This window comes from Notolepis coatsorum, assembly GCF_963971535.1.
Source record: "Notolepis coatsorum genome assembly, chromosome: 1".
NCBI lineage: Eukaryota > Metazoa > Chordata > Actinopteri > Aulopiformes > Paralepididae > Notolepis > Notolepis coatsorum.
The window spans coordinates 190,103,199-190,125,418 of NC_140165.1; the positions used below are offsets into that span (position 1 = coordinate 190,103,199).

Here is a 22,220-nt window from a genome sequence, read left to right on the forward strand (position 1 = left end):
GGCGTTCCTCTGTTGAGTGTTTTTGCCATTTTTTGTAGGTGATGATGGGTTGTGTGTGTCATGTGACCTACAACTGGGTTGTACTGGCCACAGAAGCACATGTGTATGTTGGACCGGGGTTCTTAGAGCCCTCTCTATTCTGTGTTTTTCCTTAGTAAAAATCAGATGGCAGGTTAGCTCATGCGCTGTGTGGAGCTGTGAAACGCTTCATAGAGCTGACTATGACTGTGTCATATTCTCTTTTTGTCGTTACGTCGTATCATGGGTGTGGGGTCGTAAAGGGGTGAACTGGTAACCTTTCCTCTCCCCATTGTTCTGTCGGTCAGGGGTACACCCCCTGTCCTTCAAGGTTCCCGTCACGTGGCGGTTCGGCACGTTACGGGGGGGGGGGGGGGGGGGGGGGGGAGGGAGTTCCTGGTCCCACGGCCTGGTATATTGGGCGTGTGCACCGCAGGAATTCCCCCGCCATAGAGTACGTCACCGTGCGCGTCTCTGTTGGTAGGACTTCCGTGTGCTGTTCAGGTCCATGTGATGGATCTGTTTTCAGGGGGGGTGGTCAGGGCTCCTCCTCACCAAGCGCCTATTCAGGCCTTCTGTGAGTTCGGACTCCTTCTTCCATGTGAGGAAGCCTCCATCAGAGTACAGAGCCTTCCTCCTCAGATTGTCAAAGTGAGTGGACCCTCTAGAAGGGTCCTTTTCTATTGTATGTATATTCGATTCAATTCGTTTATTGAGTGTGTATGGGTTCAGTGCCTCTTCCCCGGAGGCCCTAAAACCAGTTTTTTACATGGCTCAAGGTGCAATATATTCTTTTCAATCTGTACAGCTCGCGTGGGAAGTCTCTCTGGGGATCCCCGTCTCTTCCTATGGGAGGGTGGTGGGATGTAAAAATGTGAACATTTTTTACCCCGGCTGTGTAGACTGGGATACATACTGTTGATGCTTCCTTCTTTCTATTCCAGAAGTGTTGGAGTTAGGGAGTGTCACACCCCTCTTGTCGTTCCCCTGGGCGCCTTGGGGATTCAATGACAGGTCTAAATAGCCTGTTCATTGATGGGGGTGTGTCCCGACGCACGTATAGTGCTAGCTCGCTGTAAACAGGCGATTGACTGGCACGCCTTGGTTGCTTGTGGTTGAAACAGCGTTTTTATAAAGCAACTGAGATGGGGGTTTTTCCTCTTCCGACGACCACATCCCATGACCTGGGTGGGTTGTCGACGGATTCTCGTTCATGTCTGGGGGATGATGACGGGATGGATCTGAACATATGTAGTGGGGTCTCACGCCCTTGGGGTGGGCCACCAGGCGCGGTTCGTCCGAACGTCTGGGTGGCGCCTTCTTTTCATGTTAAGATCAACACGCATATCTGCCCTTCTCCTGGAGTAGGCATGTCGGCGTGGTTAGGGCACGGGACTGGTTCTGGTCACGCTGGTCCAGATCAGTTGAACCCGTTGTCCGCCGGGGATGCAGATCTGCTGTTCTGGTACCCTGAGGGACTTGGGCTTTTTTCAGGGGGAAAAATGCCGGGTCGGTCTGGGTGTCACAGGGTTAAGCGCTATGGAGACCCTGGTTGGGTATGTTTTTACTCAGCACTGTCGTCATGGCTTACAGCCATGCCATTCTGTACGCGCTCGATCTCGTCGGATCTCGGCCGCTACACAGGTTGGTCCTGGTTAGTACTTGGTTGGGAGACCGCCGGGGAATACCAGGTACGGTGTGCTTAGGGGCTGGTTCTCCATTATTTTTCGCTCCTCTCTCACGCATGGCGAAGAGGGGCCTGTGGGGGTGGTTTTTTGACCTCCTCTGGTGACCCTGTGCTTCCCGTACCGCCAGGCCCGGTCCGAAGTGATGTTTGCGACCCGTAGGCCTGGGTTAACCCTTTTTGGAAACTGAAACACTTGTACTGCGGTATAGCCGGTGTATGCCCACAGGTGTGTTTTGGAGTTTTTTCTTGAGGGGTTATAGGAACAACCACCGCATTGGGTAACACCGAGGTGGTTGATTCCCTGGTGTGTTGGAGCAGTGTCAACTCCCGGGTTCACCGTTTGAGGGTGCCCCTGCACGTTCATGACGTCTGCCAATCGTGTCAGCCTTCTCTGCCTCGACCCCTCTGGGTGGGGGTTTTTAAATGGAGGCTTGGTCATGCAACACCGCCAGCTTACGCTCCTTCCGCCGGGGCGGCTGTGTTCAGCTGTCCCCTCTGGCGCCTGTCTCGTCCGCAGTCTCCAGGCTAGGGTTAACAGCCTGTTGCCTGGTTTTTCCCCGGTGCGCTGCCTGCTTCCGTTGGTTAACCTTTTTGTGTGCTTACGGCCATGCTGACTGCCTGTTCTGCAGGGTCAGTGTGCCAGGCGGTGTACTATTGGGGGGACGGGGCCCGCTCGGCTTACGGCCATACCAACCTGAACACGCCCGATCTCGTCCGATCTCGGAAGCTAAGCAGGTTCTGGCCTGGTTAGTACTTGGATGGGATTCCGCCTGGGAATACCAGGTGCAGTAACTGAGGGGCCTTTGTCCGAATACGCTGGCGATGTGGGGGGCGGGGCACTACGTGCCCACCTGGTGGGGTCTTGATGCTGGCATCATGGACTTCTCCGGGCCCCCATTCCAGGGAGTCCAGTCCTTTTGGTGGGTCTGGGTCTTCCTTCGCGCTCCGCTGCTACGGCCTTGCCACGGGGTTGGGTTTGCCCTTGGCCCCGTGATTCTGGGGGCAGTAACGAGGTTGTTCCTCCGTTCGTTCCCGGGTGGCATGCGGGTTGTGCGTGTGTGTAGTCGTGGGGTCAGGCCACGGTCTGCTCACCCTGTGCGTTAAGTTGCTTGAGTGCCTCTTCGCACGGTCGGGTCCGTCGCCTTCCCGTGAAGCCTCTAATAGGGGGGATACCCTCCATTAGGGGGGGTCGGGGGGGCTCGGCCCTCCCTGTTCTGATGGTTTTGGGGGGCTGTCAGCGGGGTGTATTTGTCAGCCAAGTGGCTCCGCTTGGCCTCCCTTGTGCAGTAGTGATGCCAAGCTAAGCCACTAACAATACAGAACGATAGGTTATGACTATAACCAAGTTCTGTTAGTTAGGGGCGATGCTTGGCATCAGACGGCCGCTGCAGCCCTTGTCCTCACCTTGTGGTGAAAGCTTGGGAAGGAGGAGAGCAGGTGACCACACACCTGCTTATGAAGGTAAGCTGATGAGGGGTGTGGTCAGACTAATACTGGTATTAGAGGTACATTTGTGGTTTATTCAGTACGCGTGCACGTACGCGAGATAGTGCAGTAGTGATGCCAAGCATCGCCCCTAACTAACAGAACTTGGTTATAGTCATAACCTATCGTTTTAAAACCAGAGGCAGTGGACAGACTTGTCTTTCTTGCCTGCAACTTAAAGTAATGGTTTTGCTTGTCCAAATGACAATACTGACCAAATTGAGATTTATTTTTCTCTTGTCCATTTATTTTGTTTGCTTTCTAATTTAAAATACAGTTTGAAACCGTCTGTACACAGTAGGCTATGTGTGCTAGCAGAACTAGACTCCAGTCACGAGTCACGGTGCACATGTGCGGTGGTTTGTCCACCAAAAAAGCGCCAAAAGATCGAAAATAAACTAGCAGAGCCAGAACTGTTCAACTCCCCTGGAGCCACAGCCAGCAGAGAAGCCTGTTTACTTTAGCTTTTAAACCAGCTGCAGCCTGAGAACTGGAGTGTGAGGGGATGTAACACTAAAGATGGCGGCAATGACAAAGAATTGCTGCAAAATAAACATACATATGTTGTTTATAAAAAAAATAAAAAAAAATGTATACTTATAACAATTTCGATAATTATCGATATCGAGAAATATGATAACATTATCATATCGTTATCGCAATATGATTTTTTTCCATATCGCCCAGCCCTAATTGGAATGTCTAACTTGATGTTCCTTTTTATGGCATAGCAAGTAGGGATGCACCGAATGGGAAATGATTGGCCGAAACCGATACCAAAAATAGAAAACAGTTGGCCGAAAACCGAAAAAATGATTCATAGAATAGAATTTTTTTTTACCAATGTTGTGGAACATTATGATTATGGAAAAATATGATTATGGCAAAACTTAACTTAAATAATAAATAATCACTATTATGGGTCCATAAAACATTTATTCAGCACTTCTGAATGCATACAGTAAAAGGGGAACCATCTTATAAATGGCCTTTTTCAGTGTTTAGCATTGTTTCCTAGCTATGTGGACTTATATTAATATGATCTATGTCTCTAATTCTCATATTGGCGCATTCTTCCAATTCTCCTCTCACAATATTCACCCTCACTGAACTGAGTAATCCGAAAATGTTAATGTCCCAGATGCTTTGAAGGCCACACAGTGGTTTAGGAGCCCAGCCTCAAAACGGCTCGAGATCTTGAGGTAGAAAAATGCTGTTTTTGAGTACTTGATTAGAAATACAAAACAATGAATAAAAAAGAAAAAAAAAATATTACAGAGGTGTTCCATAAACTCACAGGAACTGTGTAAAAGTGCCCAAATAGTGAAAGAAATAGTAAAATAATTCCCCTTTAATTCCATCTTTTCTCTGGCTGCCGCAGCAGACATCTGTGATCTACTGAGCGCACCTTTCTAGTCCCCAGCTGAATGTGCTCGCTTGACTTTGGCACAGTAGACGCGCGACAGACAGACAGCGTCAATGTGAGAAACACAATCCCCTCCCCTCTCGCTCTGAATAATATGCATATTAGATCACTCAGTGATTAACCGCGGCATATAGTAAATAAGGATATAAAAGCATGTTAAAGACGCATTTATTGGACGCGTTGCGCGCAGAGTTTACATAGAAACAGCGCAACTCCCAACAGCGCGACATCATCACAACAACACGCGTTAGGTTACAGGTTGTTTCTGTTTCGGTGATATATTTTCGGTGAAAAAACTCTTTCGGCCAAAAGCCGAAAGGCCATTTTTTGCCATTTTCGGTCGAAAACTTTTGGTGGCCGAAATTTCGGTGCATCCCTAATAGAAAGCCCTTCTTGCTTTGTCTCTCAGGTCGTTCACAGCTTGGTTGAAGTTCCCTGTAGCGCTGATGTTTAGGCAGAGATAGGTGTAGTTTGTTGTGTGTTCTAGGGAAATTGTGTCTAGGAGGAATTTGTGTTTTTGTTGTTGTAGGCTGGGCCTTTTTTGGAATATCATAACTTTAGTTTTGTTTAGGTTTACTGTCAGTGCCCATGTCTGGGAGAATTTGTGCAGAAGGTCAAGGTGCTGCTGTAGCCCTTCTTTTGTTGGGGACAGCAGCACCAGGTCATCTGCAAACAGTAGGCATTTGACTTCTGTGTTTGCTAGGGGGATGCCAGGTGCTGCAGTTTGTTCCAATGTTTTTTCCAGTTAATTTATGTATATGTTGAAGAGGGTTGGACTCAAACTGCACCCCTGTCTGACCCCACGGCGTTGAGGGAAGAAGTCTGTGTGTTTTCCCTCAATCCTCACAGCACATGTGTTGTTGGTGTACATTGACTTCATGAGGTCGTAGGTTTTCCCTCCAATGCCACTATCTAACAGTTTGTACAGCAGACCCTCGTGCCAAATTGAGTCAAATTATTTTTGGAAGTCAACGAAACAGGAGTATACTTTGCTTTTGTTTTTATTTATTTGGTTGTCCATTAGGGTGCTGAGGGTGAGAATGTGGTCTGTTGTACGGTGGTTTGGTAGGAAGCCAATCTGTGATTTGCTCAAGGTATTGTTGTTTGTGAGGAAATGTATCAGTCTGTGGTTGATGATCATAGAGGATTTTTCCAAGGTTGCTGTTGACACAGATCCCACGGTAATTGTTTGGGTCAGATTTGTCTCCCTTTTTGTGGAGCAGTGTTATGAGTCTTTGGTTCCAAATATTGGGGAAGATCCCGGAGCTAAGGACAATGTTAAGGAGTTTTAGTATAGCCAATTGGAATTTGGAGTCTGTGAATTTGATCATTTCCTTTAGGATACCATCCGCTCCGCAGGCCTTCTTGGTTTTAAGTGATTTTATTTTGTCCTGTAGTTCTTGTAGTGTAATTGTAGTCTTTTTTTTTTTTTGATCCACTTTTTCTCCCATTTTTCTGTATTTTTTCTCCCATCCCAATTTCGTATCATCCAATTCAACCCTCCCCTGTCACGAACGCTGTTTCTTGCCTCCCACAAGCCGGCTGCAATGTGGACTAAGTCATACATAGCACAAGTCCCCTCCGGTACTTGAGGTAACAGCAGTCGCATCTTTTCACCTGCGCAGCTCGGTCTCTCAGTGTCGAGGAGTAACGCGTGGGAGGCTCACGCTGCCCCCGACACTTCCTGATTCTACTGCGCAGGCGCACCAACCGACTTGTAGGAGTCGCTTGTTCACAACGTTCGATCCCCACCCTTCAGTTTTCCCTCCCCGTAATACGGCCAATGTGTATTACTGCGGACGACCAGCCAAACTGAAAAACAATGTGGAGAGCTGGATTCGAACACGCAAATCCTAGCGTCTCCACACTGGTGGCGAGTGACTTGTCCACTACACCACCTAGCCACCTGTGTAATTGTAGTCTTTTATGGTTGACTCTAGGCTTTGTAGTTTATCTTGGATGTGTTTTTGCTGTTCATTATTTTGTATTGGGCTAAAGAGATTGGAGAAGTGGTTTACCCATACATCTCCATTTTGGATGAGTAGCTCCTCATGGTGTTTGTTTAGTTTGTTCCAGTTTTCCCAGAAGTTGTTTGTTTTTATGGATTCCTCTATATCTTGTAGCTGGTTTCTAACGTGTTGGTGCCTTTTTTTCTCACTGTTTTTGTAGTGTTTCAGTGTTTCACTGTATTGGAGACGTGTGTTCTGGTTGTCTGGGTCTCTGTGTTTTTGGTTTGATAAGTTCCTTAATTTCTTCCTGAGATTTTTACAATCATTATCATACCATTTGTCATGCATATTTTTTTTTCTCGCTTTCCTATTTGAGGCCTTTAGGTTGGATAAGGAGGCTGTAATGTCGAATATGTTATTGAGGTTTTCTACCGCCCCGTTTAGGCTTTTGCTGTTGGACGTTTTTTTCCAGGAATTGGTCTAATTTTGATTGGACCTTTTGTTATTATATATTATTATTTTATTTATATAAATTATATATTATATATTATATTATATTTATATTTCATCAGCTGAAAGAACACAACCTTCTCTCTCCCCCTCTCTCTCACCTCAGCTGAAAGAACATCTCTCTCTACCACCTCAGCTGAAAGATCTCCCTCTCTCTCTCTCCCACCTCAGCTGAAAGATCTCCCTCTCTCTCTCTCTCTCCCTCTCTCTCCCCCCTCTCTCTCCCTCCCTCTCTCCCTCCTCCCCCACTCTCCCTCCCCCCCCCCCCCCCCCCCCATCCCCCTCTCCCTCACCTCAGCTGAAAGAACACGTCCTCGTCCACGAAGCCGAACGTGTCGTGCAGCTTGTTCACCACCCCGGTGAAGACGCGTTGCTTCTGCGGCTGAGTCTGCTGCTGGTGGCTGGAGCGCGGCGTCGGGTAGGACACCGTGATCTGGGCCGTCTGCTGGGGGTTAGACAGGCCCAGCGTGGGGGGCAGAGGTACCGGAGGCTGGGGGGAGAGAGAGAGAGAGAGAGAGAGTCACTCTGGGCCCAGGCTGGGGGGCAGAGGTACCGGAGGCTGGGGGGAGAGAGAGAGAGTCACGGACCCACCTCAAACCCCGCCACCCTTTTCCTGATCCTCCAATCGGCAACCGTTGGGAGGATCAATTGACCCATCTAAAGCTCTGCCCCTTTTATTGATCCTCCAATCGCCGTGGTCGGAGGATCGAGAAAAGAGGTTTGAAATAGGTCAATTAGGGATGGGAATTTTTACCAAAAATCACTGTTGATTACTCTGAAGCTATGTAAACCCAATCGTCTACAAATAAATAAGATTAGCCAAAAACAGATAAAACGTCTGGCCGAGTTGAGTCGAGTTGCCAGAATGGAAATGTTCTGGCAACTCTGTATTATGGTTGAATTTAGTTTAAATCGACTTAGCATTTCTATCGTTGAACAATAGGCTACATAGCCCTGGACATTTATGCTTTCTCATCCCCGATTCAAATACAGCATCTTTTTATTTACAAAATGTCTATGGTTTTGCCAGTTCCTCCCTTAAAAGGTGCTATAGATAACATTCAGCCACTAGGTGTCACACTAGAGCACCAGTCATTTATCCAATCAGGTGCATTCTGCGTGGGGAAAATAGGAAGTAGGGAGGGGATACATGCAGGCAACATGTAAACAACATTCATTTTGGACCTGCAAAAATATTTAAAATGATAAATTCATTAATCACATTTAAAAAAACACTTTTATTCCACACTTTTCTAAGAGCTCTGAGGATGTATTACCGTATATAATATTTAATAATAAAAAAAATTTATCCACTTTTTCAATTTTTCTCTCCCATCCCAATTCCACTGTGCCAATTCTCCCCTCCCCTGTCTTGAATGTTGCTCGCATATGCCCCCCACTGGCCGGTTGTAGGGAGGATAGAAGCCTTGCATCACGTGTCCCCTCCGGTACACGAGGAGGCAGCCTGTCGCATCTTTTCACCTGCCAGCACGGCCTCTCATTGGCGAGGAGTAACGTGTGGGAGGCTCACACTACCCCCGCCACTTCCTGTCTCTGCTGTGCAGGCGCCCCAACCGACCTGTAGGAGTCGCTGTCCACAACGTCCAGATTACCACCCATCGACTTCCCTCCCGCTGACTCTGCCAATTGAGTCAGTATGACGGCCGGCCCAAGCCGGAGGCAACGCCGACAGCCGGAGTCGAACCCGGTGTCTCTTGCGTTGGTGACGAGCGCAATGTCCGCTGCGCCTACCCAGCCGCCATAATAATATTTAATCATTTATAATTATTTCTCTACATACATATACATACAAGCAGAGACACTCCTAAACATTCACAATGAATAACAAAATCACACGTAAAAAGAAACCTGGGCGGTGAGAGTGATGAGTAACACCAGCCACACCGAGGACTGCGTCACCTCGTCACAAGATGATAACACATCTAAGCAGCAGTATTATTATCCGCTTTCCTTTCCCTGATCTACAAAACCACAGGATAGGTAGAAGTGCTCGGGGGATGCCTACCGGGAACTTGTTTTCACCGGCCCAGTTCTTTGACGTCAGCACATAAGACGGAGAAAAGGGACAGAGAGAGACGTTAGATACACTCACAGAGAGAGACGTTAGATACACTCACAGAGAGAGACGTTAGATACACTCACAGAGAGAGACGTTAGATACACTCACAGAGAGAGACGTTAGATACACTCACAGTGTCACAGTCCGGCCAACACATCGACACGAGACGGGACACAGAACAGTAGCCAGGATATGCAGGTGAAACCCGTTAACCCTTTCACTGCCGCACTACCACACGGTTAACCCTTTCACCGCGACAACACACAGAAGGTTAACCCTTTCACTGCCGCACTACCACACGGTTAACCCTTTCACCGCGACAACACACAGAAGGTTAACCCTTTCACTGCCACAATACAGCATGTTAAATCCTTTCACTGCCACACTACAGAAGGTTAACCCTTTCACTGCCACACTACCACACGGTTAACCCTTTCACTGCGACAACACACAGAAGGTTAAATCCTTTCACTGCCACACTACAGAAGGTTAACCCTTTCACTGCCACACTACAGCATGTTAACCCTTTCACTGCCACACTACAGAAGGTAACCGTCGATAGTGTGATAGTAAAGGGTTAACCTTCTGTAGTGTGGCAGTGAAAGGGTTAACCTTCTGTAGTGTGGCAGTGAAAGGATTTAACATGTAGTGTGGCAGTGAAAGGGTTAAGACTGAATGCGCCATTTTTTTTTATTCATCTTACAATTCAGTTTTTTACATGTATGTTTATTTAATTAAAAAGAAAAATAAATATTATAAAACGTTTACAAAATAAAAATGTTTAAGGAAGTCATTCCATGTATGTGCACCTGAATAAGCTAGATGTGTACATAGAGATGTGAACCGACACGGATATTGTGCCCAACTTCTAATACAAATATTAACGGGAGGGCGAGGTCACCGTTTTAGAAGTGATCAGATAACAAGAATAAGGAAACGACTACGCTCGGTGTTCTTGCCGATTACCTGCGAGAGCAGAGCCTGCTGGGGCTGCGGGAGCTGTGGAGAGAGAAGGGCGTTTAGTCTCGTCATTCTGGTTGAGATCTTTGAGCCGTCCACTTGGGGACTTTATTCCTCTTTTACTTCTTACTGTGTGAAGCACAGTCTCAGGGGCTCGTACAGAACCAAGCATTTCACTGTAATGTACATGTACTTTATACTAGGGATGTCCCCATCAATTTTTTTTGCTCCCGATCCGATCCCAATCATGTGATTTTGAGTATCTATCTTTTTATTCAACAAACATGACCATGTTCACGTCTTAAACTCATACTGAGGCCTTAGTTTTGGTTTTAAATTGCATATCATCATTCATTTATTTATTGTCACACAGAGCAGAAGAATTTTGCCAAAACAAACCAATAGTATCCAGCTGCAGAACGGCAGACCAGCCACACTCTCAGACCCAAAAAAAAAATAAGAAATAATGAATGATGATGATATGCAATTTAAAACCAAAACTCTCAGTATGAGTTTAAGACGTGAACATGGTCATGTTTGTTGAATAAAAAGATAGATACTCAAAATCACATGATTGGGATCGGATCGGGAGCAAAAAAAATTGCTGCTTCTAACCACCACCACCCATAGAAGTCCACTAGTGAGCCTGCTTCTAACCACCACCCATAGAAGTCCACTACCGAGCCTGCTTCTAACCACCACCCATAGAAGTCCACTACTGAGCCTGCTTCTAACCACCACCCATAGAAGTCCACTACTGAGCCTGCTTCTAACCACCACCCATAGAAGTCCACTAGTGAGCCTGCTTCTAACCACCACCCATAGAAGTCCACTAGTGAGCCTGCTTCTAACCACCACCCATAGAAGTCCACTACTGAGCCTGCTTCTAACCACCACCCATAGAAGTCCACTACCGAGCCTGCTTCTAACCACCACCCATAGAAGTCCACTACCGAGCCTGCTTCTAACCACCACCCATAGAAGTCCACTACCGAGCCTGCTTCTAACCACCACCACCCATAGAAGTCCACTACCGAGCCTGCTTCTAACCACCACCCATAGAAGTCCACTACCGAGCCTGCTTCTAACCACCACCACCCATAGAAGTCCACTACCGAGCCTGCTTCTAACCACCACCCATAGAAGTCCACTACTGAGCCTGCTTCTAACCACCACCCATAGAAGTCCACTAGCCACTACTGAGCCTGCTTCTAACCACCACCCATAGAAGTCCACTACCGAGCCTGCTTCTAACCACCACCCATAGAAGTCCACTAGCCACTACTGAGCCTGCTTCTAACCACCACCCATAGAAGTCCACTACCGAGCCTGCTTCTAACCACCACCCATAGAAGTCCACTACCGAGCCTGCTTCTAACCACCACCACCCATAGAAGTCCACTACCGAGCCTGCTTCTAACCACCACCACCCATAGAAGTCCACTACCGAGCCTGCTTCTAACCACCACCACCCATAGAAGTCCACTAGTGAGCCTGCTTCTAACCACCACCCATAGAAGTCCACTACCGAGCCTGCTTCTAACCACCACCACCCATAGAAGTCCACTAGTGAGCCTGCTTCTAACCACCACCCATAGAAGTCCACTACTGAGCCTGCTTCTAACCACCACCCATAGAAGTCCACTAGCCACTACCGAGCCTGCTTCTAACCACCACCCATAGAAGTCCACTACCGAGCCTGCTTCTAACCACCACCACCCATAGAAGTCCACTAGCCACTACTGAGCCTGCTTCTAACCACCACCCATAGAAGTCCACTACCGAGCCTGCTTCTAACCACCACCACCCATAGAAGTCCACTACCGAGCCTGCTTCTAACCACCACCACCCATAGAAGTCCACTACCGAGCCTGCTTCTAACCACCACCACCCATAGAAGTCCACTAGTGAGCCTGCTTCTAACCACCACCCATAGAAGTCCACTACCGAGCCTGCTTCTAACCACCACCACCCATAGAAGTCCACTAGTGAGCCTGCTTCTAACCACCACCCATAGAAGTCCACTAGTGAGCCTGCTTCTAACCACCACCCATAGAAGTCCACTACCGAGCCTGCTTCTAACCACCACCACCCATAGAAGTCCACTACCGAGCCTGCTTCTAACCACCACCACCCATAGAAGTCCACTACCGAGCCTGCTTCTAACCACCACCACCCATAGAAGTCCACTACCGAGCCTGCTTCTAACCACCACCACCCATAGAAGTCCACTAGTGAGCCTGCTTCTAACCACCACCCATAGAAGTCCACTACTGAGCCTGCTTCTAACCACCACCCATAGAAGTCCACTAGTGAGCCTGCTTCTAACCACCACCACCCATAGAAGTCCACTAGTGAGCCTGCTTCTAACCACCACCCATAGAAGTCCACTAGTGAGCCTGCTTCTAACCACCACCACCCATAGAAGTCCACTAGTGAGCCTGCTTCTAACCACCACCCATAGAAGTCCACTAGTGAGCCTGCTTCTAACCACCACCCATAGAAGTCTTGCTGACTAAGGAAATGTTGCAGAAGAAACATGGCGTGCATTCTAGAAACGGGAAAAACTCACAAACCTGCCATTCGATAGTCACTGGGAATTATTCAAATTAGGGATGTCCAATATTATCGGCCGATATTGGCATTAAAATGCAATATCGGAAATTATCGGTATCCAACAAATTAATTTTTACATTTATTTAACCTTTATTTACCCAGGCAAGCAAGTAAGAACAAATTTAGTGATGCACGATATATCGGCCTCCGATATAATATCGGCCGATATGGCCGTTTTTTTTACACATCGGTATCGGTCCGATATCAAGATAGGGCCGATATGGGCCGATATAAAAATAAATATATATATATATATATTTTTTTAATATTTCTTTCTTTTTACATGTTTTGGCCATAGTTTCAAAATATCTGTAATTTCTGAAAATAAGTTACAAAAGTATAAAAAAAAAAAAAAAAAAATGCGTTTTGGAAAATAGCTCTTTATTTGATTATCATAAAAAAGTGTTTTCTATACAGAGATATCGACATCGGTAAATATCGGTATCGGCCAGAACAGCAATATTAATATCGGTTATCGGTATCGGCCACAATTTTCACATCGGTGCATCACTAAACAAATTCTTATTTTATTTATTGTCAAAAGTATGCATAATGTTGTGTTAATTCCACGACAAGAGATATGTAATGTTAATTACCTGAAATTATAAAAAAATACAAATTAGGGGGGAAACCGCCCATATATCGGTATCGGTTGATATCGGTATCGGAAATTAAGAGTTGGACAATATCTGTATATCGGATATCGGTAAAAAAGCCAATATCGAACATCCCTAATTCAAATACTAATAGGAAATCCCCCCATGTTAACGTATGGTTTTGTTTCTTGGGAGATAATCAAGCGAGCGAGCTAGCTGGCTGCTGTCAGTGCTAACAGTTAACGCTAGCGGACCAGGCTGCGTATTTCTGGGAACAAAAGCATTCATTCTGAATCGCTGATGCATGAAATCTGTGAACTTAGTGAAACAACATGGCAAACGTACAAACATCTTCCTTCCTTTCTGTTCTCCCAGCTGTTAACAAACTGCTATGCTACCTGGCTAGCGAGCTACCTGTACCCAGCATGCCGTTCAGCGGTGTAACAGTTAATAGGGCCCCCTCTCAATACACTACACAAGTGTAGGTGCCGGTAAAAACCAGGGGAAATACATTTTTGGAAACAAAACGATATTCACATAAACTATTAGTTTAAAATATATATATAATAATAATAATATTCGAAGATCGATGCCCATCCCTAGCACATTCACACCACAACGTCAAATGACCAGAACCGGGTCGGCTGAGTGGCGCAGTGGGCAAGGCGCTCACCACTAACGCAGGAGACGCTGGGTTCGAGCCCAGCTCTCGGCGTTGCTTCCGGCTTGGCTGGTCGTTCATACTAATACAACATGCAGTGTTAGAGGGTGGGAAAGCCGGTGGGTGGGGATCGGACGTTGTGGACAGCGACTCCTACAGGTCGGTTGTGTGACGCCGGTGCGACGGAAGCAGGAAGCAACGGGGGCAGCGTGAGCCTCCCGCGCGTTACTCCTCGCCACTGACAGTTCAAGCTGCTGCGGTGAAAAGATGCGACAGGCTGCCTCCTCGTGTACCGGAGGGAGGGGACACGTGATGCAAGGCTTCTATCCTCACTACAGCCGACCAGTGGGAGGCATAGTCTAGCAACGTTCAAGACAGGGGAGGGGAGAATTGGTCAATACGAAATTGGGATGGGAGAAAAATAGAAAATGAGAAAAAGTAGATACAGAATTATAAAAAATGACCAGAACCTCTGCAGTCTTCCCCAGCAGCAGAACGGGTACGTTCAGAACAGAAACTGTGGAGCGGAGTCCAGTGTTATGGATCTACCTCACCCTTTTATTCCGACAGATATAAATCAAAACACAAAACATTTCAACCCGAGAGATAGGCGCCGGCATGTTCGAGCACTCCCTGTAGGGGTGGACGGTATGGTCTAAAATGTATATCACGGTATAATTTGAAGCATAGACGGTAACGGTATATATCACGGTATCAGTGTTTCCGTTAGAATAATTTTTTTTGCCCGATAGGCAGGCTATATAAAGAATGACATCCTCAAGGCATGTAGTTTTATAATATTTTAACTTAAAACTAGGCTACTTTTGCGTATAAAGTCATTATATTCCAAATAAAATAAGTCCCGAGTCGAGACTCCGTGCTGCTCCCATTGCAAACAGCGAGGCTGGATGCTGGATTTGGCTAGAAGCATATGTAGCTGCAGAGCCGCAGAGCCATGGGCGCTTTCAGGAGCCATTGGCAATTCAGCCGTTGGGTGGGGGGGCGCTGTTGAGCGGGCCTGTGACCAGACCTAAAAGCGCCCATGGTTCTGCGGCTCTGCAGCTACATGCTATTCGCAACTCCACTGCTGCAGCCGTCCTCCCGCTGCAGCCGTCGTTATCATAACACTACACACATATCATAATGTTTACAGCAAACTGTAGTTGATCACCAGGTATGTTTTATTAACGTAGAATAATTCATATAAGAAAAACGATAGGGAAATCCCTTACCTTTCTCCACTGGTTAAAAATGCCAGGAACTGAAATTGAAACTTGCTGTGCGCCGCGGTGATATGTGTTTATTATGAAATGACAATTGCGTGTTGACACGCCCACTGCGCGAAGCCTCCTAAATAACTTTTTCCAGTTTGCACATATCTTATCTATGACTAATTCTATCTATTTTTAGGGGCAAATGCGATTGAAATAGTCGCGCTGTGGTTACATGACGTCATTGCTCTTTTAGAGCTGCTCTACCGGTTACACCGTATACCGTTTATTAGGGATGGGTACCTTTCATATTTGAACCTATACCGGTACCGGTACCTGTGAATCGATACCGGTACCCAATGGTACCTTTTTTCGGTACTTTAGTCTCAAGAAATTTAATTTACCTACCTCAGTCGTTAAAAAAAAATCCAAACTTCAAATAACTACAATTTCGACAGTTTTCGGCTTGTCATTGCTCCGACTGCTTTGTTGTTGAATCAAGTCAAATCCTAGGTAAGCATATATTGTGCGTGTGAACGTTGACATGAAAAGAAAAAAGTAAAAAAAAAAAAAAGTAAAAAAAATATATTAAAAAAAAAAAAAAAAAAAAAAAAAAAAAATCTGTTTCTCACTTGATTCGATACTCGGTAGTACCGACGTCTTTCGGTTCGGTACCTCAAAAGTACCGAATTCGGTACCCATCCCTACCGTTTATACCGTCCACCCCTAACTCCCTGTGCCAAGAGGGTTAATGTTCTGGAGCTAGAGCTGCCGCGGTATTGATGTTTTCCTTACCGCACAAATTTGCAAAATATTTCCTACCGCCGCGGTTATTACCGCACGCACACAAAAAATTTAAAAAAAAAGTTTGAATGCATTTTTTTTTTAGTAATAGTCTACTCTTTATAGCATATAGCCTGCCTCTAGTCTAAATGTCTATCTTTAGAGCAGACCTGGGCATTGTACGGCCCGCGGGCCGGATCCGGCCCGCGGGATGATTCTGACCGGCCCGCGAAAGATTACATGATAATAAAAAAAAATAAAAAAAAAATAAAAAAATATATGTTTTTTTAATATTTTTTTTTTTTTTTTTTTTTTACTTTTTTTTTCATGTCAACGTTCACACGCACAGTATACGCTTAGGAGACATGCTCAGAAGATGTTGGTTCTCTTTGGATCCACCTACATATGTGAACAGACATTCTCAGTCATGACGTTTACCAAGTCCAGGTACAGATCCTCTCTCACTGATGAACATCTGGCAGCTGTGCTTCGCATCTCCACCTCAGACATGCAACCTGACTTTGATGGACTTGTTAAAGCTCAACAGAGACTGGATTTCTCACACTGAATGAAAAAAAAGAACTGAAGAACACTAAAATGTGGAAATATAACAAGTGAAATGGGACACTTGATATTTCTTTTCTTTTTTTTGCACAGTTCTGAAAACATAAAATGTTTAATATAGGCATGTAAAGTAAAAAAAGGCTACAAAACTGGGACACTTTTCTTTACACAGTTCAGTGACATGTCTTGTTTATTTTTGCTATAAGATGATGTGATGTCTTTAGAAAGCTAAGAAAATCCTTGTTTCAATAGTATATGAAACTCAAAATTCCCTTTGTTATTAATGTTTCACATTTTGTTTATCATTTTGGAAATAAATTCTATTTGAATAAATGATATTTTTGAAAGCTATAACCTCACCTTTTAATTGCCAAATAATAACATACACTCTTACCAGGGGTCAAAACAATGCCATTTACTGCTTTTTATATAGAAATAAAATGTATATTATGCATAATTGAGTTTGGAATTTTGGCCCGGCCCCCCAACATATTTTCAGTTGCTCATTCGGCCCCCCGGGAAAAATAATTGCCCACCCCTGCTTTAGAGGATGACTTTGCAGCATGAATATTGTTTGGGATTCGGCAAGCACGCATTAGTTATTGAAAGTGAAACACGGATTCGAAGTTTCCCCTCTGGTCGTGCGCAGTTCACTCGGTGTCGCGGGCAGGGGTGGTTACCCCTAACCCCCCCGACCCTTTCTTATTATTATTACTATAAAGTTACTACTTTATAATAAAGGCATTCGTTTTGTGGCATTAACATTATATAGTTATACGTTCAATAACATCAGCGTATTTACCGGACCATAGCAAGGCAAGCAATACTCAATTCATATCTCAGTTCCTTTCTTTGCTCAGAGCGTGCTGAGTTGTCCCATTCTGCGGTCTGTTAATAAAGTTTTCAATCAGACAAGTGTATAGAACGAAGGGCTTTTATTATAACATTCGTTGCAGACAGTAAAATCATTATGTCTCGTTTAGTACTCCTGAGGAGCGATGGTAGTCCACTCCGGCGGAGAGTTAAAGCTAACGCTATTAGCCGTGTTGTGATGAGCTGACATTCAGGACGTAAAAAACTAATACGCGCTTGCCGATTGGTGGTAACACACTGCATGACGCTACAACGTGTGACGCGTCTCTCTTCTGACCAATCAGTGGTCTGCAATGTTTCACGTGACTTTTCTGGTACCCAATAGGGTCGCTTGGAACCTCGATAGAGGAGTAGGGTATATCTGCAGAGCCGCAAGCCCAACGAGAGCAGGGTACTTTATTATTATTATTATAAAAAACAGCGGTGACGCGGTATTCAGCCTACTCTGCGGTGGGCGTGATGTAACAGCGATACCGCGGTAATGCGGTAATCGCGGCAGCTCTATCTGGAGCCGTGCCCGGGGAGCGCTCCCTGTGCCAAGAGGGTTAATGTTCTGGAGCCGTGCCCGGGGTTCCGTTCAGCTGACGGCCCGACGCACGGCGGGTCGAGCACTGAGGCCTACCGACTCCACCGACTCACTCGCCGACGTTCAGAATGTTCTAGGGTTCCGCCGCGCAGCACGTGTTCCTGAGGACGCTCTGTTCTTTTATTTATTTAACCATTAACCCCCTAAAGCCTGAGCGGTCCGGTAGGAGATTGATATCACGCCCCCAGGGTTTCCGTTAGAAGATATTGGTGCCGGTCTCCGTGTCCTGCAAGATTTCAATCTCCCGGACAAATGGGAGAAATTCCGGTCAGAGTTTATTGAGCTTAAAAACAATCGATAGGCAGGCTATATAAAGAATGACATCCTCAAGGCATGTAGATTTATAATATTTTAACTTAAAACTAGGCAACTTTTGGGTGCTCCAGTAGCACACCATGTTACCGCGCTCGCGCGGGACTCCGTGCTGCGTCACGGATCTGGTTGACTCCGAGTTCGATTCCCGGACTCGCCGTCATTTGCCGAATGTCTCCCCCTGCTCTCTCTCCCGTTTCACCCTGCAACTGTCGGTCATGCTTGACCAGGAAAGCGATAAACGCTAAAAAATAAAGTTTAAAAAAAAAAACTAGGCTACTTTTGCGTATACATTATATTCCAAACTAAATAAGTCCCGTCGATAGACTCACGTGCTGCTGCTGACTTGAAATCAAATAGACGAATTTCCGTCTGTGGGCAGTCGGCCCGACATTAAACAGCAGTCTGTTATAATCACATTTTTATGAGCTAAAGAATTCCGTTATATTGGACATTCGTATTAATTATATCAAGCGAAGAACTGAGAAATTTGGCAGAGAGAGACGGCAACATTATCATGTGGGGTTCACTGAAATCATCACGTCACCACGCATTTTGGCCGGAGCTTAAAAAAAAGTGTTGATAGAATTTGACGTTCTGAGCGCGGTGGACACCTTACGTCTGTGTTTATAATGAATGAATGGTAAAACGGATAATATTGAAACATAGTGCGAGTACTCACAACAACTATTCACACAATTTAAAACAGCCCATATTTATTTTGTCATACACAATGTTTGTATCTATTGGTTTATCTAATGAAGACCGTTGTGTAGAATAGAATTGTCATCCAGCAGACAGCTTTTAGAGCGTTGCCTAACTCCCTACATATAGGAACACACATCGTTGTCATTATTAGACCTGCTTGGTTTCATTAAATATTTGTTAGCTGTTTGGCCACCTCTCTCTCGCTCGTATAGCTGTTTGCCGTTATGGTGACCAGGCAGGCTCGATACAAAAGAAAGAAAAAAAACATTCAATTGTGCTTAGAGGGAATTATTTTCACAGGACATTATGACCGGAGAGATTTAAATATGTCGGACTTCAACAGATTTTCCTGGTAAAAAAACGGTAATTACCGGACAACGGAAACCCTGATCACGCCATAAATAGATGAATACAGAACGCAGTGTTTCCCACAGGATTTTATGAGACTGTGGTGGGTGAACCTCTGCCCCTCTAGGGGGGTCCGGGGGCATGGCCCCCCGTAACTTTCTTTTTGTACATTTTAAAGTTAAATGCATCAATCTGGTGCACTGAGAGCAAAATAAAGAGGCTAGATCTATGATGAACTTTGTGCTCAAAACACAAAATCGACTAGTCTGATGGCTGTTGGAATGAAGGACTTCCTGTGCCGTTCAGTGCTGCATTTAGGAAGTGTGAGCCTAGCACTGAACATGCTCCTCCTGTCAGCCAAGTCCGTGTATAGTGGGTGGGAGGGGTACCTTCTGACTAAGGTAAGGTCTATTTTAGGTAACCTACTGGTATTTTTCTTTACCTAAAACATGCTTTTGTACCGATCAGTGTCGTATTTTACTGAACCTAAAACATACTTTTGGTAACGATCGCAGTTTCGAGGTAAAACGACCCCCCCCCCTCTTGATGATTTTGTGAAGAAACATATATATATATATATATATATATTAGTGCTGTCAGGCGATTAAAAAAATGTATCTAATTAATTACAGGATTTGTAATTAATTAATCTAATTAATCGCATTTTAATCGCATAACCATTTTATGCCTGATATTCTATATTCTATAATCATATTTCAAATTGCATGCGTCCGGATGGCAGAATTCAGTACTGTATCTACAAAACCTTCTGTTTAATCATCTTCCATCTATTAATTTGCTTCGATTGTTCAGGTCTTGTCAATTTGAGCATAGTGTTATTCACAGTCAAAGATAATTTTTTTTTTTTATTGATATTCTCATTTGGTTCATTACAATTGACTCAAGCCTAGTAACAGACACAGTATTTCTGACACTGGGAATACATTCCCTGAGATCCATAGATGTCCCTAGAATCAGATACCAAGAACATGCAAATGGACCATATAAAAGAAAAAGTCTGTAAATGTGTATTCTATGTTCTTATGGAATTAATGATATAAAAAAATAATTCGATTTTTTTTTTTGTAATTAATTTTGAGTTAATTTTCATAACGCGATAATTTGCTGTGTAATTAATTAATCTAATTAACGCGATAAACTGACAGCCCTAATATATATATATATATATATATATATTAGAGCTGGGCCGTTAACGCTATACTTTTTTTTTTACCTTTATTTACCCAGGGTAGGTTCGCTGAGCACAGATGCTCTTTTTCAGGAACGCCCTGCTTCACATTCACACAGTTCCATTCACACCTGGGAGCTGCCCAGTACAACCACAGTTGACACCATTGGCCACTGAGCAGTTGATTCAAGCCATGTCACATAGTTCAAGTTTGAGATGATTCTTTCTGTTTTGCTCCTGAGAGTGTGCTAGATACTGTACTGTACTGGTAATATTATTTATTTGTGTTAACTTCTGAATAAAACAACTTATTAAACACAAGTACATCTTATTGAACATTATTTTGATATTTCATTACCAATTATCATAGCAAAACAGCTTTTTCAAACAGTCTGTAATGCATTTTGGAAACGGGAGATGGGCTCAGGGTGTAATGGGCCACCTGGCCTGAGAAACATAAGGAGGAAAGAAAAAGTAAGGACTTACTTCTGGTCATTATTTGGGTAGAACACACATATTTTGAATGCCTTCGGCAGGTTTTTTTTTTTTTTTTTTAGCCATTTTAATTGCAGATAGATTAATCTAGATTAAAAAAATTAATCTATGCCCACCTCTAATATATATATATATATATGGTATATACCTTTGATATATGAATATTTGTAGTTTCTATTAACTTTCACACCGCTGAACGGCATGCTGGGTATAGCTCGCTAGCTAGCCCAGGTAGCATAACAGTCCTAACAGCTGGGAGAACAGAGAAGAAAAATGAAGAAAGAGAGACTAGAGACGTTACACGGTAACTTTTGTACGTCTGTCATGTTGTTTCACTAATTTGACACATTTAACATGTTAACACCACCATGTGAAACAGGGCTGCGTCTCACCTGGTGAGGTACATTGTATAGTTGCTGTTGTGGAGGGGGCTGTGGAGGTGGTTGCTGCTGCTGTTGTTGTTGTTGTTGCTGCTGTTGTTGTTGTTGTTGCTGCTGTTGTTGTTGTTGTTGTTGCTGCTGCTGCTGCTGCTGCTGTTGTTGTTGTTGTTGTTGTTGCTGCTGCTGTTGTTGTTGCTGCTGCTGCTGTTGTTGTTGTTGTTGTTGCTGCTGCTGGTACTGCTGAAGGGCCGAATTGATCTGAGACTTAAAAAGGTACAACAGGAAACATCATGAAATCGCAGATCTGGTCAAATAACAATAAACATGGCCAATCGGCATCTATAGCAGTGTTTCTCAACTGGTGGGTCGCGACCCAAAAGTGGGTCGCGGGGCCATTTTGAGTGGGTCGCGGATGTGCGTGTAAAAATATATAATATAATATATTATTATTATTTATATATTTTTTTAGCATTACCTAAAGCAAATATAATGACTTCCTTTCTGGGGGGTTTCAAAATAAAAGAGCGACGTCTATAGCAGCATTAACACAAACCTAAACTAACGTTACAACTAACCTAAAGTTAGTTTAGGTTCGTGTTAACGTTAGATAATATACAAAATAAACGTATTCCGCTGCTATAGACGCCGCTCTTTTATTTTGGAACCCCCCAGAAAGGAAGTCATTGCTCTCGTTATTTACTTTAGTGTCCGCCCGGTTCTGTGTTTGTTGGTTAGCTCCGTTAGCTAGCAGCCTATGAAGACCAGCCATTGGAATACTGTTTT

At 44.7% G+C, this 22,220-nt stretch overlaps 1 protein-coding gene across 1 annotated transcript in view; it reads right to left on the minus strand.

Moving 5' to 3' along the window:
• Positions 1 to 22,220, minus strand: part of ccar1 (cell division cycle and apoptosis regulator 1) — a gene marked incomplete at its 3' end in the record, with an annotated part of 88,471 nt that overhangs the window by 56,080 nt on the left and 10,171 nt on the right. The window contains exons 4-7 of the mRNA XM_084308491.1: positions 21,450 to 21,701; positions 10,122 to 10,154; positions 9,102 to 9,128; positions 7,369 to 7,565 (exon numbers count right to left, since the gene is read on the minus strand). Of these exons, the coding sequence (XP_084164617.1) occupies positions 7,369 to 7,565; positions 9,102 to 9,128; positions 10,122 to 10,154; positions 21,450 to 21,701 (509 nt within the window). The remainder of the gene's footprint in view (positions 1 to 7,368; positions 7,566 to 9,101; positions 9,129 to 10,121; positions 10,155 to 21,449; positions 21,702 to 22,220) is intronic.